The 24,316-nt window shown below is 36.1% G+C and overlaps 1 protein-coding gene across 1 annotated transcript; it reads right to left on the bottom strand.

The window, feature by feature from the left end:
• Positions 1 to 19,581: 19,581 nt before the first annotated feature.
• On the bottom strand, positions 19,582 to 20,616 carry LOC125193572 (mannose-specific lectin alpha chain-like). Its single transcript, XM_048091397.1, has one exon. It carries the CDS (start codon positions 20,562 to 20,564, stop codon positions 19,740 to 19,742), a length of 825 nt encoding a protein of 274 aa, XP_047947354.1. The 5' UTR covers positions 20,565 to 20,616; the 3' UTR covers positions 19,582 to 19,739.
• Between the last annotated feature and the right edge of the window lie 3,700 nt (positions 20,617 to 24,316).

The following is a 24,316-nucleotide window of genomic DNA, read 5'->3' as shown; positions in this document are numbered from 1 at the left end:
TCAACAAAAAAAACCCGAAAAGGAGCTTATAATTAAAAACGACCCAAAATAGTATTTAAATAATTAAAAACAATAATTCTAATTGAAAAAGGAAAAGAAATCAATAACTAGTGATTAAACAAAATCACCGAAGTAATCTGGCTTTTTCCGCGGTTGAGGCAGCAAAGGCCTCTCCTTTGCCGGCTGATCTGAGCTCTCCGGTTCCCTGGTGTTGAATGACCCGACACCATCCGTCTCCGTCTCTTTCGGCTCCTCTAACTCCTTAGTCTATCGCGGATCGCGTATCAACTGTTACGAATTGATCGGATTGCTACGAACAACAAACAACCAAGAACGAGTAACCAAAATACCACAACCACAACGGTATACGTGGTTCGATCAATGTGATCTACATCCACGGGAAAAGCACTCAATCTTTATTGCTCATTCACACACAACGATTACAGAAAGTGAATCAAGAATCAAACGCAATACAAACCATGCACTCTAGAAATCAATCAGCTCAAACTCGAGAGCTCTTTCAACTATTTCCTCACAAAGACAAATGCACCACACTCTTTCTTGAGCTGAAAACCGTCAACTCCGAGCCTTATATGCGAAAGTGAGGCAGTTAATTTGGTGTAATAGAATGAGCTCAAGCTCCAGCTCACCCATTTGTGAAATAATGGCCCATACTCCAACAAATCTCCACCTTGGGACATTAGTGAGCAATGCTGATTGTCTTCTCCAAATTTCCATCTTCCTTCACTGTTCCATCAAGCTGACCAGATCCATAGAATGCCTCAGTTTGGATGCTGGCAAAGTCTTGGTTAGCATGTCAGCTACGTTTTCCTCGGTTCTTTTTTATTCAGTGTAAATGTGATACAGAGTTTACAACGTTAAATAGACTAAGGAAATCTTCATATGGTAAACCTAATTACAATTATTGCTCCTCTATTTTTGGTACAATATATTCCCATACCAATTGCATATCTTCTCCCTGATTTCGTGCGATATTATTCTAACACTCACCCTCAAGCTAAGTAATGGGGTTCCCGATACTTAGCTTGCACAGTACTTCTTGAAAAGACTTTGAATTTACTACCTTTGTCAGGATATCCGCCAGCTGATCTTCAGACTTGACATAAGGCATTTCCACCACTTTTGCTTCAATATTCTCCTTTATGAAATGTCAACTTCCACATGTTTGGTTCTATCATGTTGAACCGGGTTCTCAGAGATACTAATGACCGCCTTGTTGTCACAAAACAGTCTACAAGGTAGGGCAGGTCCGAGGTCCAATTCCGTCATCAATCTCCGCAACCATAATATCTTTGTCAATCCACTCTTAATTCCTCTGAATTATGCTTCTGTGCTAGAAAGTGCTACTACTTTCTGGTTCTTGCTTCTCCACGTCACAAGAAGGTTAAATATCCGGCTGTCGATTTCCTATCATTCGGGTAGCCTGCCCAGTCAGCGTCGGAGAAACCGTGTATTTCCATGTGCCCGTGTTTTTCAAATATGAGCCCATGCTCAGCCGTACCCTTCAAGTATCGGATAATCCTCAAGACTGCCTCTCAGTGTTCCTCTTGCAGTGTTCCTCTTGCTGCACGTGTGAACTGACTCACGACTCCCACTGCATAAGCAATATCTGGTCTCGTGTGGGATAGATAAATAAGCTTCCCGACCAATCTCTGGTATCTTCCCATGTTAGTCTGTCTTGCGCCTTCCTTTATCTGCAGTCCATGATTTTGTACCATCGGGGTGTCCACTGGTTTGCAATCAACCATTCCAATTTCTGCCAACAAATCGAGCACATACTTCCTTTGATTTATGAAGATCCCTTTCTTTGACCTCAACACTTCAATTCCCAAGAAGTACTTGAGAATACCAATGTCCTTATCTCGAACTCATGAAACAAATTCTTCCACAGCTCGACTATCTCTTCCCCATCATCTCCGGTAATGAGCATGTCATCTACATATATAATCAAACACGTGATCTTGTCACCCTTTTTCTTAATGAATAGGGTGTGGTGTGAGTTGCTCTGTGTGTACTCGTATTTCTTCCTCATTTCCGTGAATCTCCTAAACCATGCTCTCGGGGATTGTTTCAGTCCATACAATGTCTTCTTGAGTTGACATACCTCTGATGCACTATTTTTTAGCACTAAAAATACCTGCAAGTATACAGGGTAGATCTAGTATAGCTAAAGGTCAGTACCGGGATATCGAACACGGGGAATATAATTGCAACTGGCTATTATGTACTAAGCGTCAAATACTATCTAGAGAAACAAGAGATTTGGTTTAACTAAGCATAAATAAATAAAGTAAAACAATAAAATCAAAGAAGATAGAATTAGGCAAATAGAGGAATTTCAAGGATAATGATTTCACTGACTCTTTAGTTATTCTAATTAGTTCTACGTTCATCCGACTCAAGTTTTACCACGATCTCTCCCTATCATGCATCAATACTCATGTCACAATTATTGTATGAACATATAAGATAAACCAATCAAAGTTATCACCGATCAAACAAAGAGGAGAGGAAATATATCGTGGCCCGAAGTATTGAGTTGGCTGAACATGAGAAGATAAACACAAAAGCAAAGAGAAAGAGATAAGTATGGTCGATTGATATGGAGATCAATCGTGAAGATATGAGTTTGATATTAAAAAAAAAGAGTTTTTATTATTATAATCTAAAAGATTGAATTGTAAATTAGTTTTCGGATTCTTTGCTAAATAGAATTAGGAATTAGTTTGGGATTATTTAATTATTTAGTGTCTAGTTTTAGTTAGTATTTACGTTTCATTTGTTTTTAATAAGATTTAGTTAGATTTGAGTCTATCATTTAGCTTAGTTTCAGTTAATTATTTTGTCTATAAAAGGCATAAGATGTATACGCATTAGAGGAGGCGATTTTGATGAATAAAAGTTTAGTTTGTTTTCTTGAGTTTGACTCTTGATTTCCCTATTTTGATTACTTGTAGCAACGTTTTCGTTCTCGAAATAGTTTATTGATTTATCGATTGAGCTTCCGCCCTCAATCGTGGCATCATTCATTCCAATTCTCACCACCATATTTCACGTCATTCCATATTCATCTGTACTATAAAGTTGTAGGAATGTTATGGATACAACAGGTTCTTGCAATTTTCATTCATATTCCGAAGCATGTTCGTGTTATGGATGTTACAAGTCACGGAGTGTCATGCCAAAACCCGATTATCATAGTTATCGCAGACCATACGGTCGACGAGAGGCTGATTTGTTTGGAGAGGTGTCGCGAGTTATTGGCGAGCCAACGAGGCTCACATCAATGAACATATAAGATAAACCAATCAAAGCTATCACCGATCAAAGATTGACAATAATCAAGGTAACGGCCAATTAGTCGAACAAAAGTTCAAGAAAAATCAAGTGGAAACGAGTTCTGAACATTAAACATAAAAAGAACTACATAAAAGTCAAATACTATCAAACCTCAAAATTCTATTGTTTAGCAATCCATAGACAGATGAACTAAAACAATAATTAAAGTACGAGACATGAAATAAACAAACAAAATCCAAGGATGAATCTTGAAGTCTCCATGCTCCTCTTGCCTTGCTTCAATCTCCAAGAATGGTGATGGAATGATGGATGAAGGAATTAGGGTTGGAGAATGGAGGGGGAGCCATGAAGGCTCCCCTTTTGGGGGCTATGAATTGGTTCAATTCTATGAATGAGGTTATGGGGTATATAAAGGCTTTAGAAGGATTTAAATTTGGTAATAAGTGCCCTCCAAGCATTAGGAAATATGTAATTTTCTTTCCTCATAGTAGAAGGAAAAGATTAGGCTTCACAAGGTAAGATCTTTTTTCCTTCTTCAATTTTCCGCCTAGACTGCAGCTGGCAGCTTTGCGCGACTTTGGTAGAACGGCCATAACTCTCTACACAGAACTCCGATTGAGGTGATTCTTGTACCATCTTAAATCTCTTTTCAAGACGAAGAGAATAGTATATAGAACGCTCCGATCGGACTTTAGGATCGCCGGTAAATTGAGTTTGAAGACAGCTGTCGCGCGCCGCATTTTTGTTGTGGGCCGCCGCACCTTGGCCGGCGGTCGCCGCGAGTAGTCCAGAAGCTTCTGACTCTTTGTGGCGGTCGCTGCGCACTTCCCGGCGGTGGCCGGGCGTGCCTTTGTCTCTGCTGAGCACCGACGGTCACCGGAAGTGTTGCGGCGGTCGCCACACGCCACCTGAAGCTCTCCAGATTTCCTACTACGCGTTTTAACTCCCTTTTTTGGCTCAAATATGCACATTTTTCACAAAACATGTCAAAATATCAAAATAGATAAAATATGCAAATAATGGACATGTAATGCAACTTTGATATTAAAAACGGACCAAAAAATGGCCTTAAAATAGTGCAAAATGCGAGCGTATCATACCCCAAACTTGAATATTTATTTGTTCTCAAACAAAACAAGAAAGAAACATAAAATAGACGCATGGAATGCACAAGGACTAGACGTCATAATTGCCTCAAAGGATGAAAGAATAGATTAAGCATGTATTAACGCAATCAAATCAAGCAAGGCTTATTAGTGCACTTTCATTACTAACTCGTGGAACACCTTGAATTCATGCACTCACATGTGGCAAACTTCCAAAGATGGGAAGTGTTCTCTCACTCTCAAAGTGTATAAAGGTAATGTGTATATAAGCACTCAAATCATGTATCATGCAAAGGTTACCATAGGCTTGCTCAATGTGATTAATCATCAAAAGTCCGAAAGGTCTTTATCTTTAGTTGTAATGTAGGCTCTTTGGTAGGTGAGGAATATTTGGCTAAAAAGTGACTAAACCCAATAATAGCAAAAGAGATCAATTTCTACCACATCAAACTTAGCACCCAACCAACAATTCAAATATCAGTAAACTTAGACTTTGTCTATCTTTTTTCTCACTTCCCAAATTCCTTTGATTTTTTTTTTCTTTTCACAACCTTTCTTTCTCTTTTTTTTCATAGACATCCTTTCTAAGATCAAACACATATTTGGAGTTCTTCACTTTTTCACAACTAGTACTTTTCTTTACATTAAGCACACTACTTTTTATACTTTTCCTCCTTATCTCTCCAATTCTTTTACAAAAGATAGAAAATTCTAACTAACTCAAGGAATTGTCCCCATTGTCTCTCAAAATTGGCTCCAAAGGGAAAATTTTGAAATTTTGAGAGGGTCGAAAATTTTGGATAAAAGTAGGCTAAGAAAACATGGTCATCATCCTCCTAAATCAACTTAAACACTATGTAAACTTAGGCAAGACTAAGAGCAAGTTCTAGAAACATATGCATGCATGCAGATAAATCACACAAGAATGAAATTTAGGCTCAAATCCTCACAAGGTATAGGGCATGATTCAAGGCGAACAAGCAACTCACTAATTATGCACCTTTTCACCAAACCATCAAATCAAAACGTTAAGCCAAACTTAAACATAGATGGAATGTAATATCATTGGCAACTCGGTCTAAAGTGTGTCCCTAAGCATTCATGTTTCTAGGTTCTTCATGTTAAGTTCACGAAATGGATTCAAGAAAACATTTTTAGAACACAAAATTCTCCTACGGGGTTTTGTAAAACAAAAACAAAAACTTAAAGTAAAAAGAAAATCCCAAAACAAAAACCTAAACTCACGGTCCACCACTTCATCCCCCTAAACTTATTTACAACAAAGTGTAAAATAAGTTTGTAGAGTCGGTAGGGACGTGAGTGAACTACTAAAAAGAAAACATACCTTGAAAAATTTAGCGTAGAGGCTTGACGGGGTGAAAATTCAAAAAAGATCAAAACATCGCGCTGGAAATTGTGCTCAGGTGGCGGTCCACCGCGGCTTGTCCGGCGGTCGCCGCACGATGTCAGATGGTTCCAGCGTTCAGGTGTATAGGCACAAGATGTCTGGTGGATCACTCCCTTTTCCTTACAAAACTGAGTCATAGTACTGTTCACAAATTCCCTCCCATTGTCGGACCTAAGGGTTTTGATATTAGTATGAAATTGTGTTTGAACAAGTTTAAAGAAGGATGCAAATTTATCAAAAACTTCAGATTTGTGTCTCAAAAAATAGATCCATGTCATTCTAGTGCATTCATCAACAAATATCACAAAATAACGAAAGCCATTCCCACCAACAAACGGCGCGGGACTCCAAACATCAAAATGTACCGAAGAAAACATAGATTGCATACAAGTATTTGTGGGTTTAAAGTCTGTCTGTGGCTCTTGGCCAAAACACAAGTTTCACAATAAAAATCAGAAGGAATAGAAAGGTTCGGATAAATCAACTTAAAATAACCAGGAGAAGGGTGTCCTAGTCGTCGGTGCCAGAGCCAAGTTACCTGTTTCGTGGATCCGTGAGCCAGCATCGCACTCCCATGTTGAGCTATCTCATCCACGTAGTAGAGCCCTTGTCTCTCAGTGCCACGACCAAGAATCCTCCTCGTCTGAATATCCTGTAGAATGCAAAAATCGGGATGCATTAGAAGGGTATAATTTAACTCTTTCATCACATGACTTATGGACATCAGTCTCTGAGTTAAAGTCGGAACTGTTAGGTTTGGTATACTGAAAAGTATGTTTCGAGCAAGTTTCGCTCGAATAGAATCTTGCTTGTATACGTAAAACTCTATAATTCCACTTTTAACCCGATTCAGTATTATTCGAGCAGTTTCGCACGAATAGAATCAGTATATTATTACATTGTGTTTGCTTGTGCATTTATAAAATGTTTTATAAACATTTAAATGTATAAGAAGCAAACAAAGTCTAAGTCTTTTGCTTAGTAGACTAGTTGTGGGCGACGTCCACTTTAAGGTAACATAGTCGGTTCTATGAAATGCTTTGCAAAAGAAAAAGAAGAATTTCACAACCCAGATAGGCTTAGACTACCTATCGTGAAAGGTTGCAATGTCAGTCCGATTATTTCTAAGCCTTACTGAAATAAGATGACGTTGGTGTAGTATAGCACTGAATGGATCTAACAGCAAGACGTGTCTTATGCTATCTAGTGAAAGACTAGGTCTTGATAAATAACTATTTCTTAATCTACATACGTTAGCATTGAGCATGCGTTATTGATTATGCACTACTTTGACTTATCAAATGGTGCGGGTTTTTCGCAACCCAATAATCCTGATATATTGGGTAGTGGTAATTAATATCTAGCGGTGCTAGGATTGCTATTATGTTGAATCGTGCGTGAGGCGAGTCTCGTTTGATAATATCCTCAAGAGGAGCTCGAACAAGGTTTTATTATTCGGGAAACTGGTCAATTGGAGTTTTATTACTCTATGAATAATAAATAAGTTTCTTGCTAAGTTCACTCTTGGAATTAATAAGATGTTAATTAATTAAGTCCATAGCAGACTATAATTAATCAATGGACATTTATATCTTAAGCGCGGGTAATAAATAATATAAATAATGGAAACCCGGATTACTTGTGATTTCGGATTTGGATGGGGAGTACAATATTACTTCTGTAGTGGCTGATTACCTTCAAATTATATGAATTTCATATCACACTTGTTAGTACAAACCTATCCCACATCGGAAATTTAGGGGAGGTTGGAAGGTGTATATAATTCATGTCCAACCCCAATTAGTTTGAGGCCTTTTGGGAGTGACCCAAAAACAAATCCGTGCGAGCTTGACCTAAAGCGGACAATATCAAACTAATGTTAGCCGACGTCGCCAACCCTGACAAGTGGTATCAGAGCCAGGTTGGCGTCGGGTTTAGTCCGATTTGCGAGACCCGTGTTTGAGTGGGGTTAGCGATCGGTCTGAGTCGGATTATGTGTTTTGATGTGGTTTCGGTTAGAGGGTGGTTATGTATGAATTTGATCATATTTTGTCTATTATTGGACATGTTTATATCTACTTCTCTATTATGTTGGTATGTTGACCATTTTGTTAAGAATGTGTAGAAAAGGCACAAAATATGAGGATGTACAGCAGCCTTGGTTTGAGACAATATTTACTGGAGATTTTGAAGTCCATTCAGCCCCTAATTCATATCAATCTCTTCGTCTTCGAAAGATCTTCCCGTGGGTATCTCGCACACCTCAATTGGAGTTCGGTAGAAGAAGTTATGGCCGTTACAAGAACACTGCGCTGTCCAGAAACTTTCACGCGGCCGGGTGAATTATTACACTATAAATTCACCCGGCCGGGTACAACGATTCTGCGCGAAAAGGGTCAGAAAGTGGTCGAAAATGACCACCCGGCCGGGTACGCTATTTTGGCGTATTGTCTTGCCAAAAACGCGATTTTTTATGGGAGATTAAAGGGAAAACGCCGAGGGTTCATATCATTCTACACTTACCGCCTCCAACACTGGCACACACCCCCAAGAACACCTTGGAGAGAGGGAATTGAAGATTGAAGACTCTAGATCGGAAGATTGAAGTTGTCATTCCATAGATTCATTCTCACAGGAATATCTTAATCTTTTCTCCATGTATTTCATAGAATCTTTTGCTTTGAACATGGTTTTTATGAAGAACATGAGTAGCTAAACACCTTTTTGTAGAATTCTTGGTGATGATGCATTGATTTCATAGTTTTTATCCAATTAATTTTGTTCTTACCTTGGTCTTGTAGTTATTTGATTATTCTTAGGTTTATTCCTTTCAATTGCTTGATCACCACTTGATTGTGTAGGATTAATTAGATTAATCGGGAGATGAAATAATTAATCTGGAAATAAGAATAATTCACACTTTAATGCAATAAAACTCGGGAGAGTTGAGGTTTTGAGTGAGTTCTTTGACCTAATCGAGCTTTTGGGAGTTAGGGGTTTTAGGATTAGAAGGGGACTTCAATCCTAGCACCTAATCTACAGGTTTCTCACCTCGGGAGGGGGTTTAATCTATAATTGTGGTCGACTTAGTAACTCTAGAGACACCAAAAGATAAGCCAATTTGATTGGATAAGAGCGTGGAATTGTGCATCGGATCCTCGAGTTCTACAATTTTCTCCATATTATCTTTTCACTCCGTGTTTATTTGTTTTTACTTGTATATTTGCTTATTATATGCTTTTATTAGTGTTAGAAAAAGACCAAATCTTTCCCGATTCTCTAGATAGTAGTCAACGTTTGTTCGTGGTAGTTAAGTTGATACGAATTTGTCTCTGTGGGATACGATACTCTTGCTTGCTAATTGCTACACTAGCCCCATACACTTGCGGGTATCACTTGTGTTAAAATAAGTCGAGTCACCTGTGCAGCGAATCTGTGTCCAATTTCCCCCCCAAATGACGAATCGGCATTGCCATTGGCTTCTCCGGTGGGTGAGGGCGACGCCGGTGGCATGATTCGACGTCGAGCCGCCTCCATCTTCACCCATCTGTAGGCTTGCTCAACTGATGGGGTCGGTTCCTCCTTCAAAATGTAACCAAATTGAATCGTACTCTTGATTCAATCCAATCAGAAATTTGATCAATCGTTTCTCATTTGAGTGTGTTCGGAACTGATCGATTCCCTTATCGCAGCAACTAATCGGTTGCTTCTGGCTTCTGTCAATGCTGATCCACAACCTGTGAATCCTCCTTCTAATCTTCTTAGATGAACCGTCATATGGAAATATGAAGCCTACCCTAGAAGAGGCTCTCGCCACCTTCTGTATCTGGCATGGTTTTTCTGTAGGGTGTGGTTTCTGGATTTGATTTTGGCCGGAAAAAGGTTGAGAATTGGTATTGGCTATGATGAAATTTTTTTGAGCCTAGGATCGTTTTTCTGCTCTGAGGCCATATTAGAATCGGTAGAGGGAGTTCTTTTTTATTCAGTGTAAATGTGATACATAGTTTACAACGTTAAATAGACTAAGGAAATCTTCATATGGTAAACCTAATTACAATTATTGCTCCTCTATTTTTGGTACAATATATTCCCATATCAATTGCATATCTTCTCCCTGATTTCGTGCGATATTATTCTAACAGATATCTTCACATACCCTTTATCAATCTCATCCTTGATGAAGTGAAGTTTAACATCTATATGCTTGCTACGCTCGTGGAATGTCTGATGCTTAGCAAGGCATATTGCGCTATTTGAGTCACACAACACTGTCACTGGCACTACATCCTGCTCCCTTCAGCCAAAAACTCTCTTTGATTGCTTCTGTAAGAGAAATGTACTCTGCTTCTGTTGTAGATAATGCAACAACCGATTGTAGACTCGATTTCCAACTCACTGCTGCTCCATACAAAAGAAACACATAACCAGATTGAGACTTTCTTGTATCTACACTTACTGCAAAATCAGAATCGCAAAACCCCACCAATGCTCCAACTTCACCTTTGTGATTTCCATCAAACAGTATACCATATTCTTGAGTGCCTATCAGATATCTGAGTACCCATTCTAATGGCATAAGTGGTAAATAAAATGATGTGTAGGGTTATTATTTTGTTAAAAACTTTCCATAAATGAATGTGCTCTATTTTTTGTGGACGGCGAAAAATGATAAATGTGTCCTATTTTTTTGTGGACGGAGGGAGTATGTGAGAAAAATTTAAAATTCGAGAAAAGGAAAATATGGAATTTAATTATTCAACTATTTTATAGAAACATTCAATATATTAAAATTAATTATAAAAAATTACGCAGATTCTCGAACAATTTTTTTTATAATATGCTAGTTGGATGCCAATGATATTATTTCCATTGGTCTCTAAAATCATGAACTTTGCCTAAAATTTGGTATTTCCCATGAACTTTGAAATTGGTATATAATATCACGAACTTTGCATTTTGTTTGGTATTTCCCAAACTCACTCAAATAAGATATGTTCATCAAAATCTTATTTAACGTAGGCAACCGTGATATGTTTTATAATATTTTGAACCACTTTTTAAGTTCATAACATGTATGATAAAAAGTTACGTTGAAAATCACGTTGATTTAATTGTGTGAAGTATGAGAAAAAAGCCTTGTAAGTTAGTCAAATATAGTAATAGACATGCCATGGGAAATACCAAACAAAAAGCAAAGTTCGTGATATTATATACCAATTTCAAAGTTCATGGGAATTACCAAATTTTATGCAAAGTTCATGATTTTAAAGACCAATTTCCCTAATTTTAATAACAACAATTATCATCGTTGTCAATCTATATAGCTAAAAAAAAAGCAAGCATCTGCCAACACCTTCCACTGAGCACATAACAAGAACCTGTACACAAGAACCTCTCCATACATACTATGGAGGCATAAGTTAGTTATGCAATTAAAGGATCTGGAAAACTATAATTTAAAATTTGGAAAACATGGTCTTTGCAAAAACCCTACTACAGTACATACTTGTAGTAATCCGAGAAATTTCCCTCTCAGGCTTTCCTTACAAATCTAGATTTAATATACAAAGCTATGGACGAGAAGATGGCTAATCCTCTTGCTCTTGCGTATATATTTCTCTACGTTATTCCTGTAACAGCCCGGATTTCTAGGATATAATAACTACGGGAGCTGCTACCAAAGCGGACTTAAAAGCACCAAGAATAAAGCCTAGGGTTTCCATTAAAGAGGTTTGACCAATGTATTGAACGAACTACTAGGAATTTAGTCAACGATTAAATCAAGAGAAATAAATGAAGGATAAATATTATAACTGTGATAAAAAAAAACAAGGGTTCAACATAATTCCAACGAAAAACCACAAGAAGTCTCAAACTCCGAATTCAAAAGGAATAAGTTCAAAGTAACCAAGTGATGCTAAAGTGTTCAAAGATTCAACGGAAAAAGGCCAAGAGAAAGTGGAGCCATGTATGAAGACATAACTACACTCGATTGTTCAAAATAACCATCTTAATTAATTAATGTGCTCAACACCCGCCACCGCTCGTCGCCATTCAACCTGCACATAAGGAAAACACATGCAGGGCTGAGTATTTTGAAATACTCAGTGAGCTCGTTGGCAAAACATTTTACAAGTTATGCCGCCCTTACCATAATGAACTCGAGGTTTTACAGTTTTCAAAATAAATATTCAACGAGTATCACAAAAATATTTCCATAGATTGGCCAATCAAACAATCCCCCATTTTCTCATCAAATTCCACAATCACAATCATATCCATGGTGCGACGAAAGTGTGGCCACACTTTTCGCCCACGAGACCGGCCAACTAGCAAGGACGGCTCCCGATCCCCACGTGTACACAGCCTGGTAGGGTTTGCGGCCCGTACTCAGACCCGAATTCGTATAACATATCCACAGCCCTATCCCAATGGAGCGAACTCACAAACTAGGCATCAGGCGCACAATATCACAACAAAACAAACATAGGCATGGCATAACAGTTAAACCACCCTTATAACACCAATCAATATTTTTGCAAGAAGTAAAAGAGTTTAAGAATAAAGCCCACCTCGACTGCTTAGATTTCAAGTAGTTTTGCTTTTCCGTTATCCGGCTTCGCAACCAAAGTTTCACCTTTTAATCACATAAGCACATATCACGAATTAGGTTCAACACTACTCTTACTCATGCATGTCTCAATACTTTTCCCTTTTCCCAACGATTTATCTTATCATTACTAATCAATAAAAATCATGTTTATCACACAAGAATATTTAGCCATCAAACACACACTACACAAACACAACACACACACACACGACACGCATACACACACACGCCACGCATACACATACACGCCACATACATACACGCCACACACATGTAACATATTCTCACATCCCTTTTATCCCACTTTCACTCAACCAAGATGCATGAGGGTTCAAGAAGACCGGTTAATCGGTTAGAAAGAAGAGGAGTCGAGTAGAAACGAAGAAGATGAATATAAAATAGCTTATGAGAAAAACGATCGGTAGGAATTAAGTATTAGCCTTGGTTCTTCAAAATTCTTGGATTGAACTTCAATTCTTCTTCAAAAGATGACAAAAATATTGGAGAATGGAAGAAAAATTGGAGAGAGTGGGAGAGAGGAGAGGGGCGAAATTTATTGGGGCTAGGGTTAGGGGTTCTCTTATTTATAGTGCTCAACAAGATCTTTAGGTAATTAAAATAGAATATTTGGTAAGATTTTATTCTCCACAATTAAATAAATAAATATTGTGAAGTAGGGAAGAAGAATTAACAAAAATAGACTAGGGTATCAAGGCATGTAATTTTCGAAATATATGGCTCCCAATTAGCCAAGATTTTGTTTTGGTATATTTTACGGAGTAAAATAAAATATCATGGAGCAAAATAAAATATTAAATCACCCACTTAGAGATTGGAAATAGGCGTGTAGTATGGTTGATATATAAGGAATGGATTTTTTTTTTATATTAACTAAAATAAGATATGGCAAGATCTCTTGAGGTATGGAAAGATTTGGTAGAATATTTAAATTCTAGGTATGGAAGGAAATCAATAAGGGATCAATTAAAAATGAAATAAATTCCTCCTTCCCAAAGCTAGGTGATTTTCGAAAATCACCTTAATATTAATAGGGCTCGATTTTTCCCATTAAGAAATAGGGAAATAATTGGGTTTTGGATTTAATTCGGATAAATATCCCAAGAATTAAATTAAATCCGGAAAAAATAGAATTCCTTCTCCAAAAGTCCAAAGGTTCGAAAATCTCACTATTTAGGTGGCTAGTATTTATGGAGAATTTTCCCAAATATTCTCATTCACCCTTAAACAAATAATTCACCTCATAATTTAATAAATCACATGCCACTTCACATAGTCAACAAATTTGACTTTTCAAACTTCCCGGTCAAAGAAACTCATGCAATAAATTCATTTATCAAATAATTCACATCTCACATCTCCCACGTCATCAATAATAAATTTCAGGGCTCTAAAATTAGGGTTCGGAAGTTCGGGATGTTACAATTCCCCCTCTCTTACTTTACTCTCTCCATCAATGGCGGACACACTAAGATAAGCCCTCCCCAAATTTTTTTCCTACATTTTTTCTTGTAAATTTTTAAAATTTGTAAAATTGAATGTCAGCCCTTGCCAAAAAATGCTTATGAAGAGTAAATTATTGAAAGTTGAACTAAAAGAAGGGGCTGAATCTTAGAATCAGTAGAAAAAATGGATGCTGACTGCGTGAAGAGAAGACGACCGTGGGCATTAAAATACAATATAATACTCCTAAATGATTACTATCTGTGAATTTTTTTAATAATTATTTTCAATTCAATTTTATCTTTCTATTGGACTGTATTTTATACTCCTAGTTTCCACTAAATTTTTCTCTTCTAATGCACTGTTTTAACTTTTAATTCATTCTCTTTTATTAGCCATTTTATTTCGTAGCTTTTGTATTTTACAATCTTCCGATACATCAATATTTTATCTTTGCTATTTTGAAGTGCTAAGAAGCTATAATTATACTATGATCGTATATATAGTCAAAGAAGTTGGAGCATGATTAATAAAAACAAACAGTAATTTCATAAAACCAGTGGTGCATAGTACATAATAACATACACACACAAATGGATGAGAGCATCATCTTATTTTAGGAACTCAACGAGAGCAAATTAACTCAGTCGCTAGTCCTTATTCACATTTATCGCATACTTAATCACACATACTGGCGAATGTGGGCGTCGTGGTTGGCATTGGTATGCACAAGAGTGGAAATGAAATACCACGATATGAGGTCGTGAACGGCGATTTGGCCTCCGGTGGATGCGGATATCCCGACCTCAACCTGCTGAGGGAGAATGGTGCTCAAGTCGTACACATAGCTCACCTCATAAGTTTTTGAGCCTTCCGTCATGTGAACGCTGATCACTTTGGTAGCTTCCTCGTAGTCGATTCGGGCAGTCACTTCCTGCCCGATTAATGCGGTGCCGACGTCGGTTTTAACAGTGGTTGTGAGAAAGACTCATGCCAGCTCACGGATGAAGATGTGGCAACCCGATCCAAATCATCTTGTGCAACGAATGAAAGTGAAACAAGTCTTACAAAGAGGGTGGAGAATTACGTATGTAAGAAGAAGGATGCAGCTACTATAGATAAGAACCTGCCAACTGGTGGTGTGGACCACAAACGCAGCTGGAAGCAAGTTGTTACAGGAGCAGCTTGATTTGTATTTTTGTGTCATCAGTTATTAGATGCTTTTAGGGTTTATTATCTTGGGTGCTGAACCCCCTGCATCTATATATGTATAGGGTTTGACAGCAGCTGCACTCATTGAATGAAACAGTGAAAATATTTCCTTTCTCAGCTTAAGTCTTCTTTGCTTTCATTTTTCAAGGCTTACTTCGTAATCTTTTAGTCGGTTGTGTTTTGGAAACATTTGATTCAATATCAATCCAAACATGATGATAATTCGGATCCACTCCGCCGTTAACGAAGATGTCAAATTCCACCGCAAAGACGGATGGATTTTGACTGGATGTGTCAAAGATTCCGTAGCTATCGCCGGTGAAACCGATTGGGGAGCCAACGGGTTGGATGAAGAAGGCGAAGCCATCGGCTGGGTTTGGAGATGCTCTAAAGATTATATTAAAAAATTACTAAAAACATCTCCAAGGGGAGAGGTAGAATGGTGAGGTTAACTAATATAAATATATAACTATCATATTTATCTTTTTTCATGGAAAGTCATTCTCCAATGTGAGATGTATTTGAAAAGGTATTATATCTTTTTTCCATTTTGAAGTGATATCTTTACCTCTTCCATCAATGGAGAGGTAAAATCTTATAACCACCATATTTACCTTCTTTTCAGGAAAAATCATTCTCCAAGGGAAAAGGTATTTGAAAAGGTATTACACTTTATGTTTTTTAATGCACATTTTGCATGATTATTTAAAAGAATTAATTTACCTTTCTATATACTTCCTTCGTTCTATAGTAATAGAGGTGTTTCTTTTTTACATGGAAATTAAGAAAAATTGTACTCCCTCCGTCCCAAGGAAGATAACCCATTTCTTGGGTGGCACGGGATTTTATGCAAATTTATTTTGTGTGTTGAGAGGAGAGAGTAAAGTAAGAGATAGAGAATAAAGTAGAGATAAAAGTGTTTCCATTTTAAGTAAGGAGTCATCTTAGTTGGGACAAACTAAAAAGGAAAGTGGGTCATCTTCAATGGGACGGATGGAGTATTAGGTAAGTTAATTAAAGGGAAAAAGTAAGAGAGAGTAAAGTAGGTGTGGAAAAATATGTTGACTTTTACTAAAAATGAAATGACTCTATTAATATAGAACGTACCAAAACAGCAAAATGACTCTATTACTATGGAATGGAAGGAGTACCTTTTTTCCTTTAAAATATGTTAATTTTGAGAAAGGTATATTTCACTATTTAAGAATGTAAATATATTATATCCTACACACTGCCACTCTGTACTCAATCATCCACGTAACTTCAATTTTCAAGGAATCTAAGTATGTAAATATATTATATCCTACACACTGCCACTCTATACTCAATCATCCACGTAACTTCAATTTTCAAGGAATCTAAGTATAATTCATTTTATTCTGTTCTAAATATTCGTTAACACAGGGTAAAGAAAACATAACATTGCTATACACGTACTCTCTCATTTTGTGAATAGGAGTTCGATTTTTCCATTTTATTTTGTTCATAAATAGGAGTCCCGATTCATTTTGATAATAGATGATAATAGAGTCTCACATTCTACTAACTCATTTTATTCACATTTTATTTAAAACTAATGTATACAAACGAGACTCATATTCCACTAACTTTTTTACCCACTTTACTTAACATTTCTTAAAATTCGTGCCAACTAATCCACTACTATAATTCATTACATTATGTTCTAAATATTCATTAACATAGTGTATAGAAAATATAATATTACTATACATTTACTACAGTTTGTCAGCGAATATGAGTTTCATTTTTCCATTTTAATCAGTCCATTAATAGAAGTCCCAATTCATTTTAACTACACATGGTAATAGAGTCTCACATCCACTAACTCATTCTACTCACATTTCATTTAAAACTATTATATAATAGTGAGATTCATATTTCACTAACTTTTTTCCAACCCACTTTTCTTAACAATTCTGAAAATTCATGCCGCCAAGAAATAAGACTTCTAATGGCGACGGAGAGAGTAATAAAGAATCTCGAGTTTTCAAGATAATATCATAAACTTCAATCGATTTGCAATTTCTACCCAAATACAAATTCGACCAAATTAAACTTTGTCACCGTTTGACCCGCACAGGTTTTAAGAAATGTAATAGAAAGTGGGTTGAAAAAGTTAGTGACATGTGGATTCTACTTTTATGTACTACCTCTATCCCATTAAAAATGAAATATTTTCCTTTTTGGATTGTCGGATTAAAAATGAAACTTTATTAAAATGGAAACACCATCCTTTCTACTTTTTCATCTCTCTTACTTTATTCTCTCTTCATTGACTTACAAAACAATGCTACATAAAATCTCGTACCTAAAAGCAAATGACTTATTTCTAATGGGACGGAGGGAATGAGTTAGTGGAATGTGGGTTCCACTACCAAAAATGGTAAAAGAGAAATCGACAAAATTTTAGGGACGAAAGAAAATGGAAATACGTGACAAATTTTCAAGGACATGGAGAGTACTACTATAGTAAAAATATACTAGTAAAAAAAATTATTCTATGTCGTTCCTAAAACTTCTATCTTGTTGGAAAGGACAGATATATACTCCTTCTGTTCCATAGTAATAGAGTCATTTTGTCATTTTGATACGTTGCATAGTAATAGGGTCATTTCCCTTTTTAGTAAAAGTCAATCACATTTCTCCCCACCTACTTTACACTCTCTTACTTTTTTCTCTCTCCATCTCTCTACCTTTTTTCCACTTTATTCTCTTTTTACTTAACTCACCTAACACAATTTTTCTTAATCTCCGTGTCGAAAAGAAACGCTTCCATTACTATGGAACGGAGGGAGTACTTCATCTTTCACATAAGAATATTCATTTTTTTCCTTAGTATTGTGCTCCGCAAAAGATAAAAAAAAAACTACCAAATTAGGATTTTGAATGAAAATATCAATTTAGTGTTTTGAAAATATCAACACAATGATTTGAGAATTTCAACACATTGTTTATATCAATACATTGGTTTAAGAATGACATTCTACATGAATTATATTGACATATTTTATATACTATGTTAATACTATGTTGATGTACGAAAAAATTGAATTTTTTTTTATTTTTTTCAAATTTTGATATCGGAACATATGCAAGTGAGATCTTGTTAGAATCCTTATGAAATTATCTTTAATTTAATATATGTTGTGCGAAAATATAATTTAAATCGAGAAAGTTATATGTATTTTAAAGTTATGTGATATTTTTCAAAAGTTAGTTACAACTAATTTGTTATAAATTGATCTTAATACCCTTATTAACGTTTTTTGTTGATCATATTGACATTCCGGAGCTGATGATAGGCCCTTGATTTAAATATCTAAGGGCTATTATTTAATTGTAGTTAGCAATTAAGTATTTAGTTAGTAATATAACACTCTCCATATGTGTTATATATATTCTATTAATTTATATTTATATTTTATAGATATATATTATATTATACTATACTCCGGGTTTTTTTTTCCGATTTTTTGGTTTTTTTATATAATTTCAGTTTTTTCGGTTTAGTTCAGTTTTTTAAGTTCGGTTTTTAATTTTTCGGATTCGATTTGGTTTGGGTTTTGAACTAAATTTGGTTTTGACAAAAACCGAACCGAAACCTGAATGCTCTCACCCTAATTGAATCTGATATTATTTCTAAACTATTTTCTTCTGCCCTCTGCTGTCCTCCACGTTTCTTTTCTTTTTCTCTCCATAACACTATTCATATCCCACCAACTTTTTCAACTCACTTTCCATTAGATTTCTTAAAACTCGTGACGTGTCAAAGTGTCCCAAATTATATGGGACGGAGGGAGTAATATAACAGTTCAAGTAGTTTGAAATAATATCAGATTGAAAAAGTGAAATTGTGAATGACCAAAAATGCTTATCTCACTTCTTGGGGCATTTTCTGGAAAAAAAAAACAGTGCAAAAGGACCACCGATGAAATAAACTATTAGTCCAGGGACCATTGGAGATATTTTAAAGTCGAGGAACTATTCGCGAGATAAACCCATAATCCAGGGACTGTTTTTGTAGTTCACTCTTTAAACTAGTACGTATATACTAGTAGAACCCACATTCCACTCTTTTTTTCACCAATTTATCTTAACAAATTTTAAAACCCGTATCGAAAAGATACGAGGCTGCTATTCGCGGACGGACAGAGTATACATAATGACAATTTGGATAAATTTACGAGAGTCAATTTTCCTTTTTTATGAAGTTACAATTCTTTTGGGCTTCAATTTTCATTAAACAGTTCATATCATTTTAAAATTTTGGCCCAGTTAGATATAATTAAATTATTGTAATTTTGGGCTATTCAAACCACCATCCCCAGTAATAATAATTATGTAAATTCAAAATTAATGAATTTAGTAAAATAAATTATCGTTTATATTTTCAATATTCCATTATTACTTTTAAGTGAAAAGTAAACGCAAGAATATCGTAACTAAACAGCACAAACTGATTCCATTCCATTCATACTAATAAAGACGTGACACATAACATAATACAGCAACAAGATGGTTAATAGCCTTATTTTTGGACTTAATTATAAACGTCCTTATTAAGCTTACACACACTCAAACAGTACTACCATGAAAATCACACATACTGGCGAATGTGGGCATCCTCCAATTCACGGTTGGCACTGGTATGCACAAGAGTAGAAGTGAAATACCACGATACGAGGTCGTGAACGGCGACTTGGCCTCCGGTGGCGCCTGATATTCCGACCTCAACCTGCTGAGGGAGAATGGTGCTCAAGTCGAACACATAGCTCACTTCAAAACTTTGTGAGGCTGCCGTGACTTGAACGCTAATCAATTTGGTTGCTTGCTGGTAGTTGATACGGGCAGTCACTTCCTGCCCCAGAAATGCGTTGCCCACGTTGGTTGTGTTTTTGGAAACATTTGATCCAATGTCAATCCCAACATGACGGTAACTCGGATCCACTCCGGGGTTGGAGAAGATGTCGAATTCCACCGCGAAGACGGCTGGATTTTGACCGGATGTGTCAAAGATTCCGTAGCTGCCGCCGGTGAAACCCATTGGGGAGTCAACGGGCTGGATGAAGAAGGTGATGCCATCGGCGGGGTTTGAGTCGCCGCTTCTGGGGTTGATGATGAATTTTACGGTGGTTTCGAGGTCGACCTGCGCTCCGGCTTCCCAAAACTGGATGGGGTTGGAATACACGGCTCGGCCAACGCGGTATTGCAACGGGTTGCCGGAGCTGTCGGTGTTGGTCATGCGGAGGTAGGTGGAGTCGGATGGGAAGTGGGCGTCGCCTTGGAGGAGTAGGTCGGTCGGCTGCTGGCCGTAGAAATCATATTGGAAGGAGGTTGTCTGCGACCGCGCCAAGTTAGCGGTGGCAAGGAGCAAGGCTATGGAGGAAAACACTGGGATTAGGGTTTGGAAAAGCTTGGCCATGGTTCACTAAACTTCGGTTTTGCTTTGGGTGTGGTGGATGCTTGTGGCTTCTCGAGCTTCTATTTATAGTAGTCCAGGGCAAATAAAGAATTTTAAAAATTACAAATGAGTGGAGTAGTACTATATGTTTTCCTCTTTATCAATAATTGGTGGTGATTAGATTGATTGCTACGTATGTCCTGATTATTCATTTAAATATATAGTGTAAGGAAAATGTGACACTGCTATACGTGTACATAACCTCTTATTTTCATAAGGATGTTATCGAAATCTCAGTTATAAATTTTGACAAAGAAATTCGCAGAAAAATGGAGTATAATTTGTCATGGGTCAATCAATATATAGTGGCTTACTCCTTGAGTATAATGCTAAAAGAAATGATCTATTCATCTCACTATAAGTGATTCTTAGTTCTTCTGTTTTTGTTCTTCCACTCTTTGCGAGTTACTTTTTTTTTTTCAAAATTCAAAAATTATAGTACTCCCTCCGTCCACGAAAATTCGTCTCGGTTTGACCGGGCACGGGTTTTAAGAAATGTAATAGAAAGTGAGTTGAAAAGGTTAGTGGATTGTGGGTCCTACTTTTAAAGTATTAGTTTTATAATAAAATGTGAGTATGAATGAGTTAGTGGAATATGGGGTCCACTACCAAAAATGGTAAAAGTGAAGTGGGACAAATTTTGGGGGACGGACGGAAATGGAAAACTGGAACAAATTTTCGTGGACGGAGGGAGTATTATTTTTGTTATCTTTTACTTTATGCTTCACTTCTATATTCTAATTTATCCCCTATTTTCTTTATTTATTTAAATCACAAGCAATACATTTTACTCTCTCCATTCACCAATATATGATCATATTTGATTAGCCACAAATTTTAAGAAATGTAATAGAAAGAGTCAGTGAAGTGTGAGTCTTATTTAGTTATTTTGATATATTATTAATTTTATAATTAAATGTGAGTGAAATAAAGTTAGTAGATGGTGGGGTCCATTACCATAAGAAAATTGAGACATTTATTAGTAGACGGGTGAAAAAGGCAAAATGGGACGTTTATTGGTGGACGAAGGAGTGATTCTTTTGCAAAAAAGAAGTGCATTGTGTCGGAACAGAAGTATTACTCCCTCCATCCCACGGAAGACGTATAACTTTCCTTTCTAATATATCTCACTGAAGATGTCATATTTCTATTTTTGAAAAAAAAAGTTCTCTCTCATAATAATATACTCCCTCCGTCCCACTCTAAGTGAACCATTTCCTTTTTGAGATGTTCCTAAATGACACATTTTTGAAATAGAAACATCATCTACTTTTTTCTTTCTTACTAACTTTATTCTTTCATTTAACTCACAAAACAACACTACATAAATCTCATGCCGGAATAGACATGCCCTACTTAGAGTGGGACAGGGGGAATAAAAGTTAGTGAAAAATGGGTCTCACTTATATATACTCCATCCGTCCCAAGGTAGATGGGGCTTTTTTTTTGGACACGAGATTTAAGAAATTAATTTATTAAAGGTGGATAGAAGAAAGTAAGAGGGAATGAAGAGAGAAGAAGAAAGAGTAAAGTATGAGAGAAAACAAAGCTTTTACCAAAAAAAAAGTAAAAATAAGAGAGGGAATATATTTTTTACCAAAAAGGAAATGACCCAGCTACATTGGGACAAACAAAAAAGGGATATGACTTAGCTATCTTAAGACGAATGGAGTATTTATTTTATGATAAAATGAAAGTGAAATAAGGTAAGTGGAATGTGGTCTACTTACAATTTATGATAAACGTGAAATAAGACTCTTAATGAGGGATGGTCGAATATGTCAAAATAAGACTCTTAATAGGAGACGAAGGGAGTAGTATATACTTAATTATACCTGAGATTTATTATTATCAATTTATATATTACCCATTAATATTTTTTATTCACTAAATATTACTATAAATTTAACTAAACTAATTAACAATTTATGTTTATTTATGCATATATTTTCTGTAATACTATTATGCCGCATAAAATATTTTCAATTAATATGAACTTTTATCTATTTTTCTGTATATAATAAGTATTAAATTTTTTGGCTACACTAATTAATAAATTATGTAAGTATTTAACTATATTTTTGAAAAAAAATAATTAGTTAAAATTTGTCATTCACGGAGTTTTTTTTATATTTATATAGTACTCCCTTCGTCCCAATGAAGATAACCCCTTCCTTGAGCGACACGGGATTTTATGCAGTTATATTTTGTATGTTAAGAGCATCCACAATAGGAAGGACTTCCCAAAAACACCTTCTACCATGTAACTAGGACTTCCCACCCCACTGCCACCCCACTTCCCACCCCACTGCCACATCCCACTACACAATAGTGGACTAGCACTAGGACTAGCCGATGCCCTAGCCAATAAAACAAATTAAAAAATATGATTAATTCATTTTAATTGTTGGTGTTTATCAAATATACAAAAAATAAAGTGCAATGAGTTGTAAATATTGAGTATAAATAAAAAAAAAATTAAAAGTGGGACGTCCTACCTCTTTGCCGGCGCCAGTGCACAGACAAGGAGACGGACGCCCGCCTTTTACGACGGACGACCTCTCGTCCTTCTGAGACGTCCGTCACCCGCTCGCCGCCCACAATAGTGGACTAGCATACAGATTAGCGGCTAGTCCGCGTGCTAGTCCACTATTGTAGATGCTCTAAGAGGAGAGAGTAAAGTAAGAAAGAGATGATAAACTAGAGATAAATGTATTTCCATTGTAATGGGTCATCTTGGTTGGGACAAATCAAAAAGGAAAATGAGCCATCTTCACTGGAACGGTATAAATTTTAGTTATATATGAGGTTTAATATTTTTCGTGATACAATATTATTAGTACTCCCTCCGTTCCATAGTAATGGAGGCAAAATTTTTCGGCACGGAGATTAAGAAAAATTGTGTTAGGTGAGTTAAGTAAAGAGAGAATAAAGTGGAAAATGAAAAAGGTAGAGAGATGAAGATAGAAAAAAGTAAGAGAGAGTAAAGTAAGTGTGGAAATATGTGTTGACTTTTACTAAAAAGGGAAATGACTCTATTACTATGGAATGGACGGAAATGGAAAAACGCCCCTATTACTATGGAACGGAGGGAGTATATTATAATTTTCACTATATTTAATATATTTATATTAAGTTATACTCCATATTTGCACTAATATAACACTAGTGATTCAAATTGTTTAACCCGTTAAACAAATATAAGTAGCTTCGCTAAATGGTCTGGTATACCCCACTAAATTGTGCTGACCACGTTTGTCATTTCGAACAATATTTTTGTGCATATAGGGGTCAGTATAAAAATCAATCCACGAGATATGCAAATCTAATATCGTACATTTGGGTGAATATAAAAAACCATTCCACGACAATATATACGCAAATCTTTCATAGACTTATATAATATAGAGACAAAATCGAAGGCGCCATTTAGATTACTATTGTAATTTTGTAACACATCACCGCGTCTCATGCACGTCAATTTTTTTAACTGCTGAAAATTATCTTTAAAATGTCGTGATTCTCGTAAAGTGCCAACTCATCCACCTATGCAATCATGGGTTTATTTAAGTCATTTATGATATTATATTATGAAAAATATTGATTAATTTTAAAGATCGAAGGAGAGGCCAAATTAGGACCATTAGATTGAGTTTTTTCTATAAAATTTGCTATTGTGTAAATTATTTTAGTCTTCATTACAAGCTCAATTT

This window comes from Salvia hispanica, chromosome 6 (assembly GCF_023119035.1).
Source record: "Salvia hispanica cultivar TCC Black 2014 chromosome 6, UniMelb_Shisp_WGS_1.0, whole genome shotgun sequence".
NCBI lineage: Eukaryota > Viridiplantae > Streptophyta > Magnoliopsida > Lamiales > Lamiaceae > Salvia > Salvia hispanica.
Note: the sequence above shows the minus strand (reverse complement) of the source record. Positions and strands in the feature narration are given on the sequence as shown.

What these genes read in the sequence shown, in the direction of transcription:
- LOC125193572 (XM_048091397.1), bottom strand. Translation starts at nt 20,564, where the DNA reads ATGGCCAAGCTTTTCCAAACCCTAATCCCAGTGTTTTCCTCCATAGCC.